Source organism: Urocitellus parryii, chromosome 2, assembly GCF_045843805.1.
Source record: "Urocitellus parryii isolate mUroPar1 chromosome 2, mUroPar1.hap1, whole genome shotgun sequence".
Classification (NCBI taxonomy): Eukaryota; Metazoa; Chordata; class Mammalia; order Rodentia; family Sciuridae; genus Urocitellus; species Urocitellus parryii.
This window is the reverse complement of record NC_135532.1, coordinates 98,945,036-98,967,353: the sequence shown is the minus strand read 5'-3', so window position 1 is coordinate 98,967,353 and position 22,318 is coordinate 98,945,036. Positions and strand designations below refer to the sequence as shown.

Sequence of the window (22,318 nt, the reverse complement as noted above, 5' to 3'; positions counted from 1 at the left end):
GAATTCTCCCCGTGAAGGATGCAATGGACTGATTTACATTTTATGCAAGCTTTTTATCTCATGGATCTGTGATTTGAGTAGCACTAGTTTTTACCATAAGACTGTTCCTAGCCCTGTACCTTTCCAACAAATGAAATGACAAAAACTTAAGTTTTAATTTGTAGTTCTTATATCATGTACTGCTCAAATCAGTTTATGATACATTTGAAAGAAGTGTTTTAACACAACACAATTTCACAAACTCCACAGAATAGATGTCCATTGTTATTAGGATTTGATAACAGTACATTACTTCTAGAAATTTACTCAATTTTAAGCATTCCAATCAATGAGGAAATTGACCAGAAAGCTGCAATTCTAAATTTCTTAATATGTTCCCCATGCCAAATTTATAATCTTCAAACACTTACCATCTAATCTATCTATACAGTCCTTTAACTTCTCTACAAATCAGTAAACAATGACACTAATATCCATCAAACCAAGCCAGGTGAACAAGTTCAAACTTAGCCTCAGAGTGACTAAATAGTCTCATAATCACAAATACAGGAATTTCTTTAATAGGTTTCTAACAAAATAAACAACTTATGCATTGCTTTGAACCAAAGTGCCAGCCAACTATTAAAGATTCTCTTGAAAAGTATGAAATATTTTTATCAAGCATAGCCCTTTCCATTTTACATGAAGCATTTCTAAATTACTTTTTTAAAAATATTTTTTAGTTGTCAAAGGACTTTTTTTAAATTTATATGTGGTGCTGAGAATTGAACCCAGTACCTCACACATGCTAGGCAAGCACTCTACCACAGAGCCACAACCCTAGCCCCTCTTGGTAAGTGTCATCACCCAAATCACAACTCAATGTGTGCCATTCATGGAAGTGTACCTGAGTAAGCTGACAACAGCCTTGACAAGTAGTGACCCTATAGTAGCTAGCATAGGTCAACAGAATGGGGCTTGGGATTACTGCTTGCCTACAACTCTCTCAGTCATTTTGAGACTGACACTCATGCCAGAAACTCAGAGATAATATTTGGACTTATAAATGCTTCTGGTTTTCCTTCCAATACTTAGTGCACTTCTTCCTACTGTACCCATTAAATTATGAGAAATAAATCAGCAAATATTATTAAACTTTCCCCCAAAATTACCAGTATCAGTAGATAGTAGGACTGTAAATAATTTTTGTTTTCCTATTTTCCTTCTTTTCTCTTAATTTCCAAAAAAGATAAATATAATTTTGGGGGGCTGGAGTCATGGCTCAGTAGTGGGGCGCTTGCTACCATATGTGAGGCACTGGGTTCAATCTTCAGCACCACATAAAAATAAATAAAGGTATTGAGTCCACCTATAGCTAAAAAAAAAAAAAAAAAAATTAAAGGTAAGCATAATTTTTTAAAGAATTTTCTTTTAAGACTACAAGAGGCAAACTAGTGAACCTGGGATCAACTTTAATTTTTTTTTTAACTAGTCATACAATGAAGTCCAAAACAACTTCATTCAATTCAGTGATGTTAATATGAACATGTAATAATTTTAATGATGACAATTATACAATGATCATGTGATACTCTTTTATATTTTCTTAATTATATACATATTAAGTATAAATGTAAACAGGATAAAAATGATCCTTGAAATAACTATTAATATTCTTATAAAATTTCACAATGAGTTTTTCTTTTAAAACATACCATCAGAATTAGAATAAAAAACTAACTTGATACACAAATGCTTTCTTTAAGAAATAGTTAAATAAACAATTAGTTTAATAAACAAAGTCAAATTATCAAAATAAGAGAATCAATTGTTTTACCTCTTTTTGTTTTATATCCAACTGACTCCTGAGAGTCTTAAGTTCCTGTTCACGGATGTCCAAGCAAGTTTCTAGAGCATGTGTCTGCCCCTCCCATTCAGATTTTTTATGAGCCACCATTATGTCAATCTGTTTCATGAGCTCTTGTAGTTCTGCTTCACAGGATGTCAAGAATGCCCTTTAAATAAAAAAAAAAAAAAAACACATTAAGAACACAGACATACATTCAAGTGGTTTTCCTTCTTTCCACATATAAAAATATAACAGAGGGCTGGGGATGTGACTCAAGCAGTAGCCCGCTCGCCTGGCATGCGTGCGGCCCGGGTTCAATCCTCAGCAACACATACGAACAAAGATGTTGTGTCTGCTGAAAACTAAAACTTAAATATTAAAATTCTCTCTCTCTTTAAAAAAAAAAACAATAATATATATATATATATTTATCAGATTAAATCTACCTGAGGTAGAAGAATGTCACTCAGCAAACTACTAGAAAAACAGGATTTCTGGGTTTTGCTTTTAGTGTTCATTTTAGGATGGTTTATTCCATAAAACAGTTTGCCTTCTTCTAATAAGCAACCTAAAGCCTAAATCATTTGGCCAAACAAAAGATTGCTATTTTAATTTGGGCTGTGAAATGAACTTCCACAACTATTTTGTGATATTTTAGGGAAGCTTTCAGGAAGAACCCAGACTAGTCTATCCACATTCTCATCTAAGCAAATAAAAAGCTTTTGAAGTAAGCAGGCTATTGTGCAGGAAAGTGATAATATGAGTTTAAGAGCTATTTCAAGAAATTCATCATTGAGCCAGATTTATTTCAACTATTTCTTCCCACCTTATTATTTAGAAACTTACTGAAACCTACCTTATTATTTTAAACTCATTGATATCCTTCCAAATTTCAAGAAATGACAGACATTGCAGAGGTGAAACAGAGATAGTAGACATAAATATATTAGATTCAAAGATATTCCAGGAAGGTTCACTGAGAGCTCTAACCACTAAGTGTTTGATGCTTTTTTAAAAAGCATATGATCTTAGGGTCCCAAAACCTCTGTACTTCCTACTTTTGCTGGAATGAAAGCAAGAGCCTAGCTTCACATGGCTGAGATGAGACAAACCTCCTAAAGAGATATGCTGCGAACATGACATGGATCAGCTTAGCTTGTGCAAAACACTTTTGCTTTTGTACCCAAGGCACAGTATGGCTTAGTATGCTTTCTAAACTGTAGTGAGAAGCTCAAGTTCAAAAGCAAACTTACCCACCATGTCCCCGATTTTGTATTCCTTCCAACAAAGCCTCCATCGCCAAATCCCCTTTGTTCTGGCAACTGGAAAGGCAAAAAAAAAAAAAAAAAAAAAAAAAAATCAAAAGAAGAAAGTGATGAGAAAATTCATCATTTTAAGTTCTAACATTCCAACTTCAACTTAAGAATGTGAATTGACAGCATGATGAGAAAATTCAGTACCTTTTAAGATGACTGTAGAAGCAAAGAACATCACGCTTTTATTTTTTAGGAATAAACACACTATTGATTAAAAAAAAAAAAAAACTTATCCTAATTGCTGTTGATACTCTCCCTCATTGTTCTATGCCAGGTTCTAATCATAAGAGCTGTTGATACTCTCCCTCATTGTTCTATGCCAGGTTCTAATCATAAGAGGAAAGTCTTTCCAGCAGGACACTGTCACAAACCACCTTATAAAATAAGTGGGGTCATATGCATCAGAGGAAAAGAATCGTTTTTCTTTAAAAAAAAAAAAAATCACTAAAAAGGTGAAACGCACGAGGTAAAACTCCCAGTCCACCTTTGAGAGCCTTACTCTGGAGAAGACAGGCCCAGAGCACCTCCCCTGAAAATAACTTCAGGGGCTCTCCTTCCTTTGCATTTCCTCTTGGCCTTACCAGTTTTTTCCCACAGGAGTTACAGATTATAGAAAAGTTGAAAATAAATGTTTTGCATGTCCTTTTTCCTTTCTAGACCATCCGTTAAGGGCAGAAAACTAATTTTATTATGCAGCTCAAGTCCAGGGTAGCATTTCCACATAGTATATGGTGGTATAAGGCTGATCTCCTTTCCCTTTTCCTACCTACCTCATGCAAACTAGAGGCCTTAGCTGGAGGACTACAGAAAAGGGAAGGGAGGCAGAAGAGATTGCTATAAAAAGGAAAATCATAACATGAAAAAGATAGGTGAAGCCACATGGTGGCACACACCTGTAATCCCAGCAGCTCAGGAGGCTGAGGCAGAAGGATTCTGAGTTCAAAGCAAGCCTCAGCAATTCAGCAAGCCACTAAGCAATTCAGTGAGACCCTGCCTCTAAATAAAGTACAAAATAGGGCTGGGGATGTGGCTCAGTGGTCGAGTGCCCCTGAGTTCAATGGCTGGTACCAAAAAAAAAGAAAAAGAAAAAAGAAAAAGATAGTTGAGAGCAAAAAAGGAAGGATCCTTAAATTCAGAAGTGCTAATGTGCTGTACCTTTCTCATCTCTTATCACAAATCTTTAGAAGGTTCAAAGTCAAATCACTTTTTACTCCTTAGAAGCTATTTTCTTTCCTTAAGCCTTCAAAACCTCGACCCTAAATTATAGCCATTAGACAACAACCAAGTGCTGTGATGTGGAAGTTCTGCCCTTTGTCCTAATGCCTCACCTAAAAATTACACTGCTTCAAGAAGTAGATTCCTTTACTCAACAAATAATTCAGTGTTATACCAAGTACTCTATATATAGTAATTAAAGACAAGGACCTTCCCAAGGAATTAATAGTTCAGTATGGGACCAAAAAAAGTAACCAAAAATGTTCCCCACTATGATAAATGTAGTAGCAGAAGGATGCACCAGTGTACCAGAGACACAGAAGGGATGAGAAAATTGGAAAATATAGCCACTGTACCTTATTTGCATCTATTTCTAAAGGTATTAACAAAGGAAATTAACTATTCATACACAAATATGACATGGGAGTTTTTTTCTTCTAGTTGGTTTATTAAACATTTCACCAGCATTACACACACACACACACACACACACACACAAAAAAAAAAAAAAAAACCTCAAAGAGAAAGTTTCCATGTTCTATTCTACTTTCAAACTATGGTAAGAGTCAAATTACAGTGCAACTCAGATGCCTCCTTGGTCTATTCTAAGAGAACTAGGAGGCATTACAGAGTTCTGCAACTAGGTTTGTGAAATGAGAATTCAGTTTTTACATCATTGAAATGAAAGGCATGAACAATAATCTTCAAGGTTTCTTCCAGCTGCTTCATGGAGAATCTAAAAGCCAATTAAATGTTCACTATAAGGAGCATGCTTCTAACAACCACACATGGATATTTAGTAAATATATAATAGGAAAAGTGTTATTCCTAAGGGAGGTGCTACTACAGCTATTAAACTTATTGCTACTAAAATTATACTTTCTCAAGTCAGTTAAACAGTAATATATTTGGCAATATATTATACATTAATATGTTTTATGGATAACATTATTACTTAATAATAATAGATGCTTAAAGTAACTGAATGCTCACATCCTAGCAGCCTTCTACACTTTGTCTAACTCAATCCTCACATTACTCAGATAGATACTATTACTTTGAGGAAACTGAGGCTTGGAGGGTTAAATAACCTGAGCATGATAAAACTGTGAATTCTAGTCCTGGACAATAGACTCTCAAGTCCCAACTCATGTACAATCTTTTTATATTTTACAATATTCCAGATTTTAGAATACATCAACATATCTTCTTTTACTTTAATGGTGTCTTCTTGGTGAGAAATCAAATTAAACTTAGGCATGATGTCACCTCAAGATCACCAGGTGGCAGCAGTACAATCAAGTAACAGTACTCATAAGGAAAACCGCCACTGCAGAAATGAAAATAAATGGCCTAAGAAATGGACAAAGACATCCCTGTTTTAAAGAAAGGAGACAGGGAACCAAAAACATCCTCTGAAGAAAATAAACTTGCTAATGTGTGATGTGTTTCCTTGTCAATACCTTCAACATCTACTTGAGACACCATCAAACATGACTGGTTCTCATCCTTAGGGTCAGGTAAACAGCAAGGACTCAGATTTTCTGCAGACCTTTATGATCTAAGTTTCCATAGCTGATTTCCTAACCAATCTAACCTCATTAAACTCTACACACTGATTTCTTCTTTGCCTATGCCATGTCACATAGAATTATGTAAAACTATATATTCTGTGTTCATAATACTAAATACAAATGTAAGTAAAAACTGTTTCCTAATCTGCTACTCCTTGCTAGTAGCCTGAAATGCTGATGTAGTAAAATAGAAACTGTGTTGCACTACAACTGATACAACTATACTTATGCCTGCTGTTAGAATAGGATACAAACAAGCAGAATTTATTAATTTGAACTTGCCTTTGGAATGAAGGCTATTATAAATCAGTAAAATCTGGAATTGAATGCTTTTAAGGAAATACAGATTTTTTTTTTTTTAAATCAAGTCTAGGCAGGAGGAAAAACACTTTAAATCTTAGAGAAACAAGATATAAATAGGATATCTGATAATAAGCAGATCTTTGGAACTCATTAACATACTGGAATTTAGGAACCAGAAAGCACTTTAGGCCTCTAATTTAACCTCTTCATTTTACAAATCAGAAAAAAACATGCAGAGTATGTCTAAAATTAAATTACTTACAAAAACGGAACACAGGAAGAAAAAGCTATGGCTAGAATTATGAGTATACAAAGAGAAAGGACATAGCCTAGCTTAAAGGAGGCTCTATCCTTATCTACCTTGGTGTCCCTTGAATTACAAAGACCTATGGCTATGTCAGAAGGACTATGGCTAATAAACTATAGCTTCTCCAATGAACAATCAATAGTATCTACCATTTCCCAGAAAGGTTCCTACTTAAAATGAACTGCGAAAAAATAGTAGCTAAGATGTCAGAGAAATTTCTCACCAAATAAAAAAAAAGAATTAAGTTTCAAAAATAGAAATACATAAAAATAAACTTCTACATGGAAAAAAATAAGCAAAGTTAAAAGAGAAATTATAACAGTACTTAAAAGTTTTATCACAAAGGATTAATTACCCAATTATATAAATAGCTTATAAAAATGTATGGAAAAAATTTATACCACTAACATGAAATTATAACGTAGTTACCTATAAATCTACAGAAAAATGGGCAAGAGATATGAAGAAATAGTACATAAAAATGGCCTTACATATATAAAAAGATATATAAGTGAAATATAAATTAAAACTTTACTAACTTACCTTTTCTTCAAAAATTACAAGTTTGACAATATACGTTAATGATAAGGAAAACAGGTACTTGTATACATTGTAGGGAGGAAAGCAAATTGCATAATTACTACAGGGCAGATTTTGGCAATATTAACTGATATATATTTACCCTATGATCCAACAATACTGCCTCTAGAAATACATCCCAAAGACACACTGGCAAAATCCAAATTAACATACAGAGAAGGATATCCATGAACTTCTATTTGTAATAGGAAACACACATGCTTATCAAGAGAGACCAAATGAATATCCATCCCATTAATAAAATATTATGGAAGTGAAAAAAGGGATAATACTTCTATGAAGTGAGCTACAATGCTATTGGGTAGGAAAAGCAAGACACAAAACAGCATATTTAAATATACCTTGTAACTAAGGAAGGATGAAGTGTATGCGCGCCTGTGCGTGTGTGCACACGCACATTTTGCTCTTATGTACATTTTTTTTTTAATGGAAGGATAGTAAAAATGAGACCTATAAAGAGAGAAAGTAGTTGAGGTAGAAAAACTAGGATGAAAACTGAACTTCTCTGTAAAAACTTTGTTTTAGGTACTTGTTTTATAGGAACTGCTATGCTGATATTTTACACATAATAAAACAAGAATTAAAAAGTAGTACTGAAAAACTATAAACAAAATAAAATAAATCAATTAGATAATCAAGTTGACAGTTAAACCACATAATGAATAACTTCATATGCCTTTAAAGTACAATAATTTTACTACATATATATCCTTAGTGGCATATACATTAAGGATAAAAAGGAACTGCAAAGAAATTCTAAGTACTATTAGGAATCATTATTAATAATAAAAATAGTACCATTCATTTTAAATCATTATATATAGGATAAGGGAAAAAAGTGATTATATTAATGGCATTAGGCATAAGATTCTCAACAAACGAGGAAAAAAATTACAAAATGTTTTAAGAATCCACAAAATTAAAGTTAAGTTGAAAACAGTGTGAACTCCATATATTTCTCCTTTTTTAAAAAAAAAAATATTTCCTATTTCAGGGCTTTCAGGAAGCCAGAGATTTATGAGACAGAAACATATTTTACCAAAAAGCAAATCATAAAAACTACTGGTCATACCAAAAGGAATAGGAGCCAACTTAAAAGTGCTCCCATTAGTCAATAAGGAAACAATGTGAGTATTAAAAAAAAAAAAAAAAATATATATATATATATATATATATATATATATATATATATTTATTTATATGCTTAAATAAAATATATTATTTTATTATTAGTCTATAAGTTCATGATAATAATTTAAGAAGGCATGGTTACCTTTGGAGGTTGCTAGGCCACCAACTCATTACTGTAGTCTGAAAATAGATGGAAAAAAATTAAGAATTTTTCCTGGCCTTTCCTAAACAAACTATATTTCAGGCAAATTGCTAATGAGGGCAAGTTCTTCATAAAAGATTCCCAGCTAATAGATACTGAGGGAACGACAGAATTAGAAGATCACCACTTTGCCACTCCTAATACAATGGATTAGGAAATCTAATGGATTCAGGGAATCTAAATCAATGAAAGAATTTTCCCATTAAGTGACAGCCTCTTGGATAATTTCATGGTGGATGGATTTAGCTTGCAATACCAGAACCCACTACACAGCTCAAATCTTAACATCACAAAAGGAGAAAACTCAGACATTATGTGCCTCCCTGATAATGCAAAAGATAGTAATTGTCATAATATGAAATGTTCCTACACTGCCCCAATCAAAAAAAAAAAAAAAAGTTGGATCTAATCAAGATTCTAATTACAGTGGTTCAACAGAACTTTCTGAAATCATAGAATTATTTTATATCTGCACAGTTCAAACAGTAAACCACTAGACAAACTAATAAATGTAGGTAATGTAACTAGAAAGCCAAACTTCTGTTTCATTTTATTAACTTAAATAGTTACAACTAGCTGATGGCTACAATATTGAACAGTGCAATTCTAGATCTAACCACTGGCAGAGAGGACACAAAGGGAATAGTTACATATTAAAAAATATTATGTGGTACAATCAGTTAAATTTAAAATGGTAAGGGGGAAAAGGGGAGCTGAAGAAACTGCTGCAGATTGAAAGATTTAAAGGGTGTTTTTGTTTTGTTCTGTAACCAGGGTCTGAACCCAGGGGTGCTTAATTACTGAGCCACATCCCCAGCCCTTTATTTTTTGAGACAGGGTCTCCCTTAGTTGCTTAGGGCCTCCCTAAATTGCTGAAGCTGGCTTTGACCTTGCAATTTCCCCCCTGCCTCAGAGGCCTCCCAAACTGCTGGGATTACAGGCCTGTGCCACCATGCCCAGGTAAAGGTTGTATCAACCCTAACACAGCAGATGGATTTTGTTTAGAACAAGCTAATGTAAAAGCACTTTTAGGCCAGTTGAGAAAATCTGTCCCGTGACTGGATATTGACAGAATGTTCACTAATTTGTATAATGATAGTACTATGGTGATTTTAAAAAATTGAAAAAAAATTCAAACCTAGCTGGAAGTAGGAGAAACTTGGCTATGATAGAATGGACCACAGATGTTGTCCTCACCTGCCACAACATGCATGAGGACAGGAATGACAACTAAGCAAAGGTCTTTTCAATAGGAAGAAAATGGCATCAGTACAATTAACATGTACAATTTTTACAAATAACTTTTAAAACTTGAATCTACATATCTTGTGAAGGACACTGTGACTGAATGTTTATAACTATCTAACCCACTTAAGTTTCACAGTGTCTTTTATCAAACTGATTACTGATAATGAGAGTCAAAAGGCAAGGAGGTCAGGATAAAAATCAGTCTCAAGATGGTACTTCATTCCAAATAAGGAAATATACACTTTATTGTGTCATTAAGCTACAGCTTAAATATAAATGTAAATATCTGAAGGCAATGTGAAGTCCATGATCCTTGGTCTCCTCTTCATATAAAAATAAAACAAAACCCAAGTATATAAGCAACTGTATACATACAGGGCATCTAACTATAAATATAGGGCATTGTATACTGCTCTATTAAAGACATAAAATGTGGTGCCTTGCAGTGATTCCAGCGAATTCAGGAGGCTAAGGCAGGAGGATCCCAGGTTGGATGCCAGCCGGGGCAACTTAGCAAGACCCTGTCTCAAAACAAAGCAAACAATAACCACCAAAAAAAAAAAAAAAAAAGTGGAGGACTGGATATATAGTTCTGTGGGAGAGAGCACTCCTGGTATCAACCCTGGCGGGTGGAGTTGGTAGGTTGTCGGTGTAAGTAATCAGACAAGGCTCAGGAAAATCTGTAAATAAGTGTACTGTAATGCAAGCTGGGGCTGTGGCTCAGTGGTAAAGCGCCTGCTTCACACATGTGAAGAAGCACTGGGTTCAATCCTCAGAACCACATAAAAAATAAATAAAATAAAGGAAATGTGTTCATCTACAACTAAAATATATATTTAAAAAAAAAATAAGTGTACTGCAATGCAACTATAAAAGAAAGCTAGACTATCAGACTCATCTTTACTCCCCTGATGCTGTAAGGGATGCAAGAAAAACTAGATTCTGAGCCTAGATTAACTGTCCTCAAGCATCTTCATGATTCACGGTTTATCAAGAAACTGCCCTTTAAACCTTCACTTATCATTTTTTCCCATCCCTCATTTTGTATGCAAGGAGGTATCAAAGCTCTTCAATTCTGCCATATTTCCGCATCTTCTGCACTAATATTTACGCTTAAGCCACTCCATTCTTTTTTTAAAAAATTACTAACTTTAAAGCCCCATCAGAAAGGAGCCAATATCACTTGCGGTAAATGGAAAAAGTCCCCAGAGAGCCAGAGATCTAGCTAGATGCTGCCTGCAGCCTAGGCAATGGGGTTGCAGCAGGTCCCGACCCTTTAGGGGCTGGCTCTGATGGGGACCAGGGGGCCTAGAAGCAGCTCTCCCACCCCGCACCCTGTGCTGGCCCTCCCGCCGGCCCGGCACCTGGCGGGACCGAGCGGCGCACCGCGCGGGGCCAGGCCCGTCTAGATGGAGCCGCGGAGCAGCGGCGGCGGAGAGGCCAAGGGGCGGAGCGCCGGCGTGGATTCGGGCCAGCAGCAGCGAGCCTGGCGGCTTGCGGGCTGCTGCGGGATCCAGCCGCGAGCCATGCTGTAGGGAGGCCAGCGGCACCACGGCGGCCAGCGTGGCCGTCGCTACGGACCAGGAGTCGCCCGCCCCTCGCTGGCCCTCGGTGCACACAAGCGGTTACAGGGCCGCAGGAAGCTCGCCCCCGAGCCTTCCCGCCGTTACCTCGGGCCGGAGGCGCGCACGTGCGTCGCCGCCAACCTTACGTCCAGCCTCGGCGTCGGTACGTTCGTTCCGCCCACTGCCTCCTCACTTGTAATTGAAAAAATGTCTTCTTCCTGACTTCCCCTCCGCGCCAGCAAATGGGTTCACCCACATCCGGGGATCTAAGAGAAGAGCCCGTGGATCACGTGGTCAGAGGGCGTGGTCTGGAAGTAGAGGGTGCTGCCGCGGCCCGCCTACGGTAAGGGATCCTCGCGTCCCCAGCCTGTTTCTTGGAGAGGCAGGAACGCCTTGGTTCCTTAGCTTCGGACTTTTCCTCAGTCCCAGTGGACGAGGCCGAGGCCCTCATTTACCCTTTGAGCCATTTTCCTTGCTGCACGCTGTGTCGGGTGGAAAGGGGCTTCCAGTGGCGATGCTAGCCTCCCCCTTTTTGCTTCCACATTTGGTATATCCAGTCCCCGGACCGGAAGGGGTGGAGCCGGTGGGCGGCTTTACGCGCTCGTACGTACGGTGGTAACCTGCGAGGGTCAATTCTAGAAACGGAACGGCCTTGCGTGTTTGGGTCGTAGAAATACATGCTTACAATCATGTAAAACACAGAGCAGGACAAAGTGAGCCCCTGTTCCTGGGGATGCTCCCATTGCATGTTTGGAAAGACCTCTGAGCAGTGTGCCTATTTCCCCAGTTGGTACCATGCATTGCGCCCAGGGATCTGTGGGACCAGTGGAGAACTAGGTTCTGGCACCCCGCTCACCCTGAGGTTTGGAGAACGCCCCCTGAAGAAGGCAACCTCGGAAATGATTTCTACACTGATGTTAGCCGGAAACACGGGACGGGGGGGGGGGGTATTATGGCAGACATTGAGACTCACAAGTGTAATAAAAGTTTGTTCAGAAAACTGGGAATGACCATACTGTATGGCAAGTGCTTGGGACAGCGGCTGTGAGCCGGGCATTGCCTGTTTATTGCTTCCTGCTTTTCCAGCCCGTTAAAGGCAAAGCATTTTGGTGTCTGACCCTGGAAATGGGCCTAACCCCCAAAGAGCTTAAGCCTGCGTTGAATTTGGAAGAGATGGAAGGGCGGGGCGCGGGGGTAGGGATAAGTGCAGAAGCTGGAAATAGTGACAGGGTTGGAGGTGTTATAAAGAGGAACAGGTGAAAAGGGATTGAGGCCAAATTGTGGGAATATCTGTTAGGGGATCATCTGTTTGAAACAGACATAACAATCAGAGGTGAAACTACTTGGTCACGGAGCTGACTTCTTTAATGGATCCCATTGGAACAAGACTTCTTTAATGGATCACATTCAGGACAGAAACCCTGCTGAAGCTGCAGCGATTGGAGAACACATTTTAAATAAAGGTGATATCTCTGTGGACCAGGAAGGATCAGCAGAGGAAAGTGTGAAGGGGATCCCAGGGTACAAAGCAGAAAGGACATAGGAGTAGATTAGGTAATGGAGAGCTTTCGTAGAACAGAGACTCCAAAAGGATAACTAAGCTGACAGGCAGAGACTGTTTGTAAATTTCCTACACAAAGGATCCCTCAGGTACTATTGAAATAGTCACTGGGTAGTAGTGGGTTAACCCATTAAATGCCATAATCCCAGATACCTATAAAAATTTAAATTGCACAAAAAAATACAACACTTTGGGTGACTTTTGAAATAATACGTCTTTAGAGTTCTGTTCTTTTGATAAAGTAATAGGTGAATGATTAGAGCATTAGAAAATAAATATGGAATATATAGGAGATTTATATACATATAAATATACAAGCTCTAGATTATGATTTCCAACCCATTTTAATGCACCTGTGCCAGTTTTGTTGAAATACTTGTGGAATTGAAAACTTGGGACTCTGGGTTAATTCCAAGAAGTATTAAGATCTCATTTGGTTCACTGGTGGCAGAAGTAGTGGGTATCTTTTGCTTAAGTTTTACCTGAATCCTTATCTTGAGAGTAAAAACCCTTCCCCACCCTAACTTGGGTATAGTTATTACCAGGCATTAGAACCATCTTACAATTGTACTATTGGAGAGAAGTACAGATCTGTGTGACACAGTTGAATTCTACTCACAAAGAGTAGGGCTGAGGGTGGGGCTCAGTGATAGAGCACTTGCCTAGCATGCACAAGGCACTGGGTTCGATCCTCAGAACCACATAAATGTAAAATAAAGATATTGTGTCCACCTAAAACTAAAATTTAAAAAATAAATATTTTTTTTAAAAAGATTGTTTTTCACATGAGTTCATAGTCTCAGAAACTAAGAGTAACTGAGGGTGCTGTTGGTGCAAAGGGTTTCCAGGACCTCAAGATTGACACTTTGTAGCCGGGAGCACAGTAGGGTGATGGCTTTGATAGGGAGGCAGGGCCCAGACTTAGAAATAGGGAACCTAGAAATACTACCCAACCCCCCCCCTCCCCCGGCCTATTAGGTCACAACTGTTCCAGAGGAAAAAAAATGAAGAATCAGCCATGGTCAAGGAGCATCTTGACCCCTCCGTCCAGGAATCAAAGGGAGTGCAGCATTAAGAATCAGTTGGGCCAGGCACAGTTGCGGATGTGCACACCTATAATTCCAGCAACTCAGGAAAGCGGAAGCAGAGGATCACAAGTTTGACTCCAGCCTGAGAACTTAGTGAAGCCCTAAGCAACTTGGTGAGACCCCTGTATAAAAATTAAAAGGGCTGAGGTTATGGGCTGGAATTGCGGCTCAGTGGTACAGCACTTACCAGGCATGTGTGAAGCCCTGGTGGGTTCTATCCTCAGCACCACATATAAATAAGTGAAACAAAAGATCCATTGACAACTAAAAAAAAGGAGCTAGGGTTATAACTCAGTGGTAAAGCACCGCTGGGTTAAATCCCCAGTACCAAGAAAAAAAAAAAAGAATCAGATAAGGAATGCTAAAGAGAAGCAGAAACTGGAGCATCATGGGGTTTGACCACTGTCATTCACCAGGAACTCAGCCTGGGTGCACTTTTCTTTTCAAACTCACCTACCCTCATTGTTCTTATGAGGAATTTTGTCAGGCCTCTGGCTGGTCACTTTGCTTAGCCCAGCTCAGTGTTAACTCATGTTAACTTGTATAAAAACAGTACAGGAAGAGCTAGAGCTGCTGAGAGGAGACTTGACAGGCAGGAATCAGAGACTCATCAAAGACATCATGAACAGGGAAAGATGAATGTGAAAGTTAAAGAAAAGCTATATTTGGGTGTATTGTATTTAAGGGCTTTCTCTAGAGATGTGTTGGCCTCCTGTCAGACTCTGGGACACTGGGCTATGTCCGCCCTATATTCACTGTAAAACAATTGTCAGCTGAGGTGGGGAAAGAACCGTGATCCATACAAAATGAGCCTTTCTTGAGGTGATGTCGTGCCCAGAAACAGGTCCAGGCTAAAAAGCCTGACGAATTCTAGTACTGAATTATACCAGAGCTTCAGTCTTCATGTTGAAGAAATAACCTCTTTGGTTTATAGATCTGACAAAATCAAAGCTACGGGAAAATGGACAGTGAGGTCCAGAGAGATGGAAGGATCTTGGATTTGATTGACGATGCTTGGCGAGAAGACAAGCTGCCTTATGAGGATGTTGCAATACCACTGGTAGGTTGTGATGTGTGCTGAGCATGATGGGTTAAAGTTAGCTGGCAAAACTTAGTGACGGTGAGATATTAAAATTAACTAGTAGGACAGAGAAAATCAGCATTCTCTCAATTCTCAAAGCCTCTGTAGAGTATCTAGCCCAACTCATTGTAGTTATTATTGTTGTTTTGGGGGAAATGAGGATTGAACCCAAAGGGATTTTACCACTGGGTCACATCCCCAGCCCCTTTTTAAAAAAATTTTATTTCAAAACAGGGTCTTGCAAAATTGCTTAGGGTCTCATTAAATTTCTAAGGCTAGCCTTGGACTTGCAATCCTCCTGTCTCAGCCTCCTGAGTTGCTGGGATTCCAGGCATGCATCACCATACCATAACCTAACTCTTTATTTGAGGAGAATTGTGGTTCAGAGAGCTGATATGCCCTGCTCTGTTAGGGGTCATGCCAAAACAGGAATTCAGATTTTTCTGGACCATCCTTTATCCACCACACCAAAGCCAGATGTGAACTAAGCTAAGAGTTTAGGGCCTGAGGCAGGAATAGGAGCCGCAGCACGGTGCTCCTTCCTTCCCTGCCTTGGGCTTGTCAGTCGGCTGACGTTTTGAGAAACTCATGTTCTTGGAACACACACCTACCCTAGGTTCCCTGGAAAATATTCAGGTGATACCTGGCTTTTCTTCTTTTTCTTCATTTGCATTTAGGCCAGTAGGTTCCTAGAATACTGTCCTTTCTTGATCTCTGGAAAATTCCCCTGAAAGGAACCTCTTACAACATCTTCATTTTACAGGAAAGAGTAGAATCAGAGAGGGGAACTTGTCCAGAATCTGGCAGCTGATAAGTCGGACTTCATACCTTGGTCTGTAAAGCTCCAAATCCTGGCCTGTAAATTTTGTTCATTCATTCATTCAACAAGCATTTCTTTGTGCCTACTCTGTGCCCTAAGACTCTGAATGTAAGATACAGTTCATACCCTTGGGAGGGCTAGAGAGGCAGCAAATAAATAAATAGTGTAATAAGTGTTCTAAGTAGGCACGTGACTAGCCATGTAGATAGAGAAGGCTGATTGCCTGGCAGGCAGCAGAAAGGTGTCAAAGGAGCTGTCATGATTAAGCTGGATCATTAGGAAAGAACAGAATTTTACTGAGAGTGGACAAAGGCCCTGCAGCAGAGGGAGAGAAGTGTGCAGGCCCAGAGTCTTGAAAGAGTCCGTGAGATGGCTTGATGTGCAGGGTACGTGGAGATGACACTTGTCATTTAAGTAGGCAGAAAAGCTGGACATCAATTTTGACAGATTATCTCTTGCCACACGTAAGTCTTCCACTGTGGAGACCTAGGAATGAATGGTATTCATTCCGTGCCATGCTCAGATTTGGGTTTCAGAAAATCAGTGCAGCGCATTGTTAGAGATGGCCCCATACAAAGAAGAGGACAGGCAAGACCAATTAGGAAGCTACTGCAGTGACCTAGATAAGGGAGGCAGGCTGGAGCAGAGTGGAGAAAATGGAGGAGCCAGGTGCAACGGAACACACCTGTCATCCCAGCTGTTTTGGGAGACTGAGGCAGAAAGATTGCCCATTGAAGCAATTTAGTGAGACCCTATATCAGAATAAAATATTTTAAAAGGCTGGCCCCTGGATTTAGTCCCTGGTATACCATGAAAATATTGGAGACTTCTCAAATTTTGGAATTGTTAATGGCAAGATTTGGGGACCATCTTATGTGAAAGGGATGAAGGAAAGGGAAATTTCCCTGCCAACTTGCAGGTGACAGCCTGCACTGTTGCTAATTGATATGTTTCCCCTTGTCTTGTGATTCTAAAGCAGTGTGTATAGTTGGCTTTTGCTACGTAACACATCACCCCAAAATTTAGTGACTTAAAACAACTATTTATCTCATGACATTAAAACTCATTTGGGCTGATCTCTGGCTGCACCAGCTCAGCTCATCAATGCTAGGCTTCCTTATGCTGCACAGTCAGCCAGTAGACTGACAGCCAGTAGACTGAATAACCTAGGACAGTCTTACACATCCAGCAGTTAGCAGGATGTCCCTAGATGATGGGCACCTGGGCCTTGGTCTCATGATTCAGCAGGCCAGCCCAGATACCTCAGACTCAGGTTCCAAGAGTAGCATCAGAGGGAACCGCAGAGCCTTATAGAGCTTAGGCCAAGAACTTACCCACAGGCTCCACAGCTGCATTCTGCTGGCCAAAGCAAGTCACATGGCCAGTCCAAGTCCCGGATTAGGGAAATAAACACCACCTTTTGATAGGAGTAGTTACAAAATAGCTCCATCCATTTTTCCAGTATACCATCATGGATGGCTGTGTTTACGATACTTTCTGTTTTCTAGGCAATTGTGCAATTTTATGTGTTGGTGTTCATTACCAGAGACAGTAGTCACCAAAGGAGACACAAGCGTATCAGATGGGATGAAATTAAGCAGAATTAACTGCCTCTGACTTAAGTACTTCAATGACCAAGGACCTTTTTATTCTTTGTCAGCTATTAGTAGGGCCAAATATTCTTAATCTAGTCTCTTAATCTTACGTACTTTCCTATCTGTGCAAGTATGTTTGAATCTCAGTCTTATATTTGTAGAGCAAGATGGTTGTGATTTCAAAACACTTGTATACATTATAAGTAAATACTTAATAAATATCAAATGTAATCTTAATGGGGAAAAACATGCATTACAAATTGGAATTCAGCAAGAAATTGTTAAGTGTGAATAGTACATAATAGTTTGCTGACCCTAAAACAGCGTAAATTCAGGTAATTACAAAGAAATATGTTGCCAGGTGCAGTGGTACATGGCCTGTAATCCCAAAAACTTGGGAAGCTGAGGCAAGAGGATCAAAAGTTCAAAATAGTCTCAGAAACTTGGCGAAACTATGACTTAAAATAAAGAAATTAAAAGAACTGGGGATGTGGCTCAGTGGTGAAATGCCCGCGGTACCAAAGAGGGGAAAAGAAAAAGAAATACATTGTTATCAGTGACCTCTATAAATTTAACTATAAAGTCTAAGGAAGTAATTCCAGATTCTTCTCTAAACCTACCCCACCATGGCTCACTGTTGTCTTTCTGTGTTTTATGTTGCCCGACTTCACCACTAGGGGGAGATCTCTGCGAGGCATTTTTTGTTATTTTTTCTTTTGTTTTTGCAATGAGAGAGATTGAACTCAGGGCACTCTACCAGTGAGCCACATCCCCAGCACTTTTAATTTTTTATTTGAAACAGGGTCTCCCAGAGTTGCTCAGGCTGGTTCTCAAACTTGCTATCCTCCTGCCTCAGCCTCCTGAGTCACTGGGGACTGAACCAAGGCCTCCTGTTAAATTTTCAGTGTCCCTCATCACTGCCTCTGCCATCATTTTAACATAAGGTGTTCAGAACAGCATAGTTTGGGGATAATTTCCTATATTTACAGAATATGCCAGCAAATCAAGTATCAGTATTCTGTGTGTGTGTGTGTGTGTGTGTGTGTGTGTGTGTGGTGCTGGGGATTGAACTCAGGGCCTTGTGCATGCAAGGCAAGCACTTTACCAACTGAGCTATATCCCCAGCCCAATCCAGTGTTCTTTTAAAACATACTCCCCCCCAAAAAATCAGCATTCCTCTTTCAGTGGTCCTTTCCACTCATAATACAATCGAAGGCTCTGGAGCACCGGAGGCCCTGAACAGTGCTGAGCACTTGATCTAAATTATCTCATTTAACTTACCCAAGTCCTAAGACATTATGGTGACCTTTTCCTCCCATTTTCCAGAAAGGAAGCAAAGGCCCTGAAGGTTTGAATCCCTTGCCCAGGTAACCCAGCAAATGATAGCATCCTGGCTTAGGTCCTGGTTGACTTCTAGAAGTTTCTGCCCTCACCCCTTGCCACACTGCCTCTTGCACAAATACCAGAGTCGAGGTGCCTGGTGTTCCCTCCATTGTTCCCATGGACTAGGCCACGTTTGAGCAGCGCTTCCGATGTTTTCCTCCAATCTATTTATTTTGGCTCTTTCCTTAGAATATACCTAGCAATTGTGCCACACATTCCTAGGAACTCATAGGTTTTAATTCTAAGTACTATTGAGTTTTAAGATATTAATGCAGAGTATTGTTCTGAATGTCACTGTACCTTTTCAGAATGAACTTCCTGAACCTGAACAAGACAACGGTGGCACCACAGAATCCGTGAAAGAACAAGAAATGAAGTGGACAGACTTGGCCTTGCAGTACCTCCATGAGAATGTGCCCCCTGTTGGAAACTGACTCTTGGCTCCTTTCTCATGGATGGATTTTCAAAAATATAGAGAGATAAAATGTTTTCGTTTAGTCTCTTTATTCAGATCTTTGAGTAATAAATCAACAAACTATATACCCTCTTAATGTGAGGCAGCAAAGAGCAATGTGAAAATATTCAGAATGGGAAACAGATTTCTCAGGAATGCAGAATATTTGGCTCTTTAAACCTTAAATTCTTCATTCACTTGCTTGTGTTTGAGCATGACTGGTTAAACATTTGCTTTTAACTCCAGTTTTGCTTTACTTTCAAAGTTTAACACTTTGCAACTACTTACATATGTACTGTGACTTAAGTGGTTGAAAATATGAGAGGGAAAGGCAAAGAAACAGGAAGCCAGACATAGGATCCATGCCTTCTCATAGTTCCCCACCTTGAGAAGCCTTCTAAGCTTTGGGCCTGTGGGTGCATATGCTCCACAGAGGTCGTGCTATTTACTCATTACTGAGATTCCTGGGATTTTCCATGCCATTTTCAAACTACAAATAAATTTACAGATTAAAAAGTTATCTGATCATTACCTCTGCTCTCCTATAGTTGCCTTTGGTACAACTGGAAACCATCTGGCTAGATGGGCCACTAGTTTTATCCAATAGTGGCATTTCTTATTTTCTCAAAGCCCTTTCATATATAACCAAAACACCACAAAGTCAGTATTTAGCAATACATTTTTATAAAGAAGATATAATTTGCAAAACACATTGATATATCTTTGTCTCCTGGGATTAGCTCATCTTGTCCTTTTTGTTTACCCAATTTCATTTCATTTTTTTGTGTGTCCTTGTGTGCATGTGTGTATGTGTGTGTGTGTGTGGTGCTAGGGATTGAACCCCGGGGCCTCATCATGCATGCTAGACAAGCCCTCTGTCACTGACCTACATCCTCAGCCCCGATTTACCCAGCTTTTAAGAGGAAGAAGTACATCACAATGAGTTGCTTTTAGGATTTCAACATGAAACATGGTCCTAGCAGCTCTCTACCAACCCACACAGCAGGATGGTCTGCTCCATTCATAGCCCAACCTAGAAGCCATTTATCTTCAGAAGAAAGACCTCCCAAGACACCAGTTCCTTCAATAACTGAAAAATTGCAACCTCATGGGGAAGGGAAGTATAATAGGGAAGAGATTTTATACCAAGAGAAAACTAAGCTTTTCAAAAAATGAAAGTACCCAGAAAACCACAGTTCTTTCACATTCTCATTAAATGATACCTTTCCTCCAACTTCTCTGTGGTAATAGTTAACATACTAACATCTAGGAATTTGGCGAATTATGAGTCCAGCCAAACCTTTCCTTGGAACAGATAAACAAAGCTGTCTTGACCGAATCTGAAATGGAATATGAGGCCTGTAAGACAGCATTTATTTTTTCCTGCTTAAGACCCTGATCTTAAAATTGCCACCCTACCCAGGAATGATTTCATAAGCCAAGGTCGTAACCTGCAATATGGCATCAAAAGAGTGGCTCACTGTATCAGGAATTCAGTGACCCAAGCTTGGGCCACTCAGATTCTGTCAACTGGAGCTTCGGAGTCTGTCCATACAGGACTGGCTTGAGGATGATGGACTCACAAGAGGCCCAGCTTGTGGTATAGAGTGGCTTTCTTCAACTGTGCTTACCAAAATACCCAGAGGAAAGTGGGTGCAGAGGGAGGTCAAAGGGCTATGTAGACACCTGGTTCCTGCCAGCTTCCCAGTTAACAGCATGTTGTATGAATTCAGCTTGACATGACTGAGCCATCCTAAGCATAACCACTGTGATTGCCACTGAATAACCTTAGGTGGTCTTCCCCATACATTCCCCAGCAAACTTTAAATAGATTAAAAAAAAAAAAAAAAACAGAGTCCTGTGTGGAGCTTTACAACCAGCTCCTGGCTCCTGGCATGCACCTGACTGATATTATCCTAAGGTAAACCAGGTTTATTCCCTCCAGGACAAAGTCACTTCTGTCCTAACCTGTAAGCATGCCGCCTCTTTCTGATTGGAATTGTAGGAATCCAGCTGGTCTTGCTGTTGCTAGGACCACACTTCTGTCAGTAAGTTCCCCCAATAAACTACCCTTTGCAATTCTAGATCTAGATTTTCCTCAGTGGGGAGACATAAGTATTAAACCAATAGCCAGACGAATTTGTGATTTCAAATCGTAACATGCTAAGAAAGAGAAATAGAAGATGTGACTTTGTTTGGATTCCTAGAGGTAAAGCCCAAGGCAGGCTTTCTTGTGCAAGTGAAGTTGTGCTCTCCAGAGGACCATGTGAGGAATGCAGGATGGAGCTGAGAAAGAAGCTGAGCAAAGAAGTGGTTTCAACTCAAGGTTTTCCCCACATTGAGGAAAAAAGCCAGGTGCACTCATCATATGAATGCTCAGCCATTCGCTCCACCCTTCCTGCCATCCCCAGAAGACATGTCCTCGACATAGAGCTAGATGTCTTCTGGCAGCCAACACAATAGCTGGGGAATGGGTACCAACAGTGCCCACTGCTGAGTGTATGGAGTGTATGACCGGGGGAACCTGATTTATATTTATATTGATTTATAATCAAGGGGAGACCTGGTGATAAGTAGCTTTTATGGCACATAAATTTAATATACTAATTTATTTTTTTTAATATTTATTTATTTTTTAGTTATTGGCGGACACAACATCTTTGTTGGTATGTGGTGCTGAGGATCGAACCCGGGCCGCACGCATGCCAGGCGAGCGCGCTACCGCTTGAGCCACATCCCCAGCCCCTAATATACTAATTTAGTTTCTGAATTTTTTTCTACTCTCCAAAGAAGTGGTCAAGTCCTTTATGCTTCCTGTGCAGAGCAGGAAGCAGAGATGCTCGAACACACCCCCACATCTTGTTTGGGAAGCAGAGGAGAGTAGGAGGGAAGGGGGTCTGAAGCCAGGAGTAGCACCAGGTGTGCCCCCTTGCTGGTGGGGGTAGGTAGGAGTCAGAGGTGAGCTGTGGGAACATGAGGTTAAGGGGGTAACTCTGTAAACCGGGCCCACTATACTGACCACCACATGCGTTCATTAAAAAAGCAAT

General features: G+C 39.7%; 2 protein-coding genes across 6 annotated transcripts in view; one reads left to right on the top strand and one right to left on the bottom strand.

Moving 5' to 3' along the window:
- The window catches only part of Cep63 (centrosomal protein 63), a 57,004-nt gene extending 45,544 nt beyond the window's left edge, over positions 1-11,460 (bottom strand). The window contains exons 1-4 of one of the 4 annotated variants that reach the window (XM_026383829.2): positions 11,395-11,460; positions 8,417-8,454; positions 3,082-3,150; positions 1,817-1,994 (exon numbers count right to left, since the gene is read on the bottom strand). In XM_026383829.2, coding sequence (XP_026239614.2) covers positions 1,817-1,994; positions 3,082-3,150; positions 8,417-8,445 — 276 coding nt within the window. In that variant the 5' untranslated portion in view covers positions 8,446-8,454; positions 11,395-11,460. Of the gene's footprint in view, positions 1-1,816; positions 1,995-3,081; positions 3,151-8,416; positions 8,455-11,088 lie in introns of all 4 variants that reach the window. The other 3 variants (XM_026383828.2, XM_026383827.2, XM_026383831.2) reach the window with 3 other exon arrangements.
- Positions 11,461-11,534: 74 nt separating this feature from the next.
- Anapc13 (anaphase promoting complex subunit 13) lies at positions 11,535-19,308 on the top strand. 2 transcript variants are annotated; one of them, XM_077795275.1, is made up of 3 exons: positions 11,535-11,632; positions 14,873-14,998; positions 19,126-19,308. In XM_077795275.1, the coding sequence occupies exons 2-3, from the start codon at positions 14,900-14,902 to the stop codon at positions 19,249-19,251; spliced, it is 225 nt and encodes a 74-aa protein (XP_077651401.1). In that variant the 5' UTR covers positions 11,535-11,632; positions 14,873-14,899; the 3' UTR covers positions 19,252-19,308. The 2 variants fall into 2 exon arrangements, with proteins under 2 accessions (XP_077651401.1, XP_026239743.1); XM_026383958.2 differs by lacking the exon at positions 11,535-11,632 and adding an exon at positions 12,521-12,752.
- The last annotated feature ends 3,010 nt before the right edge of the window (positions 19,309-22,318 follow it).

Excerpts from the sequence above, each read along its gene's own strand:
- Anapc13 (XM_077795275.1), top strand. The coding sequence starts at position 14,900 with ATGGACAGTGAGGTCCAGAGAGATGGAAGGATCTTGGATTTGATTGAC. Across the intron at positions 14,999-19,125 it reads AGGATGTTGCAATACCACTG|AATGAACTTCCTGAACCTGA; the intron begins GTAGGTTGTGAT and ends GTACCTTTTCAG.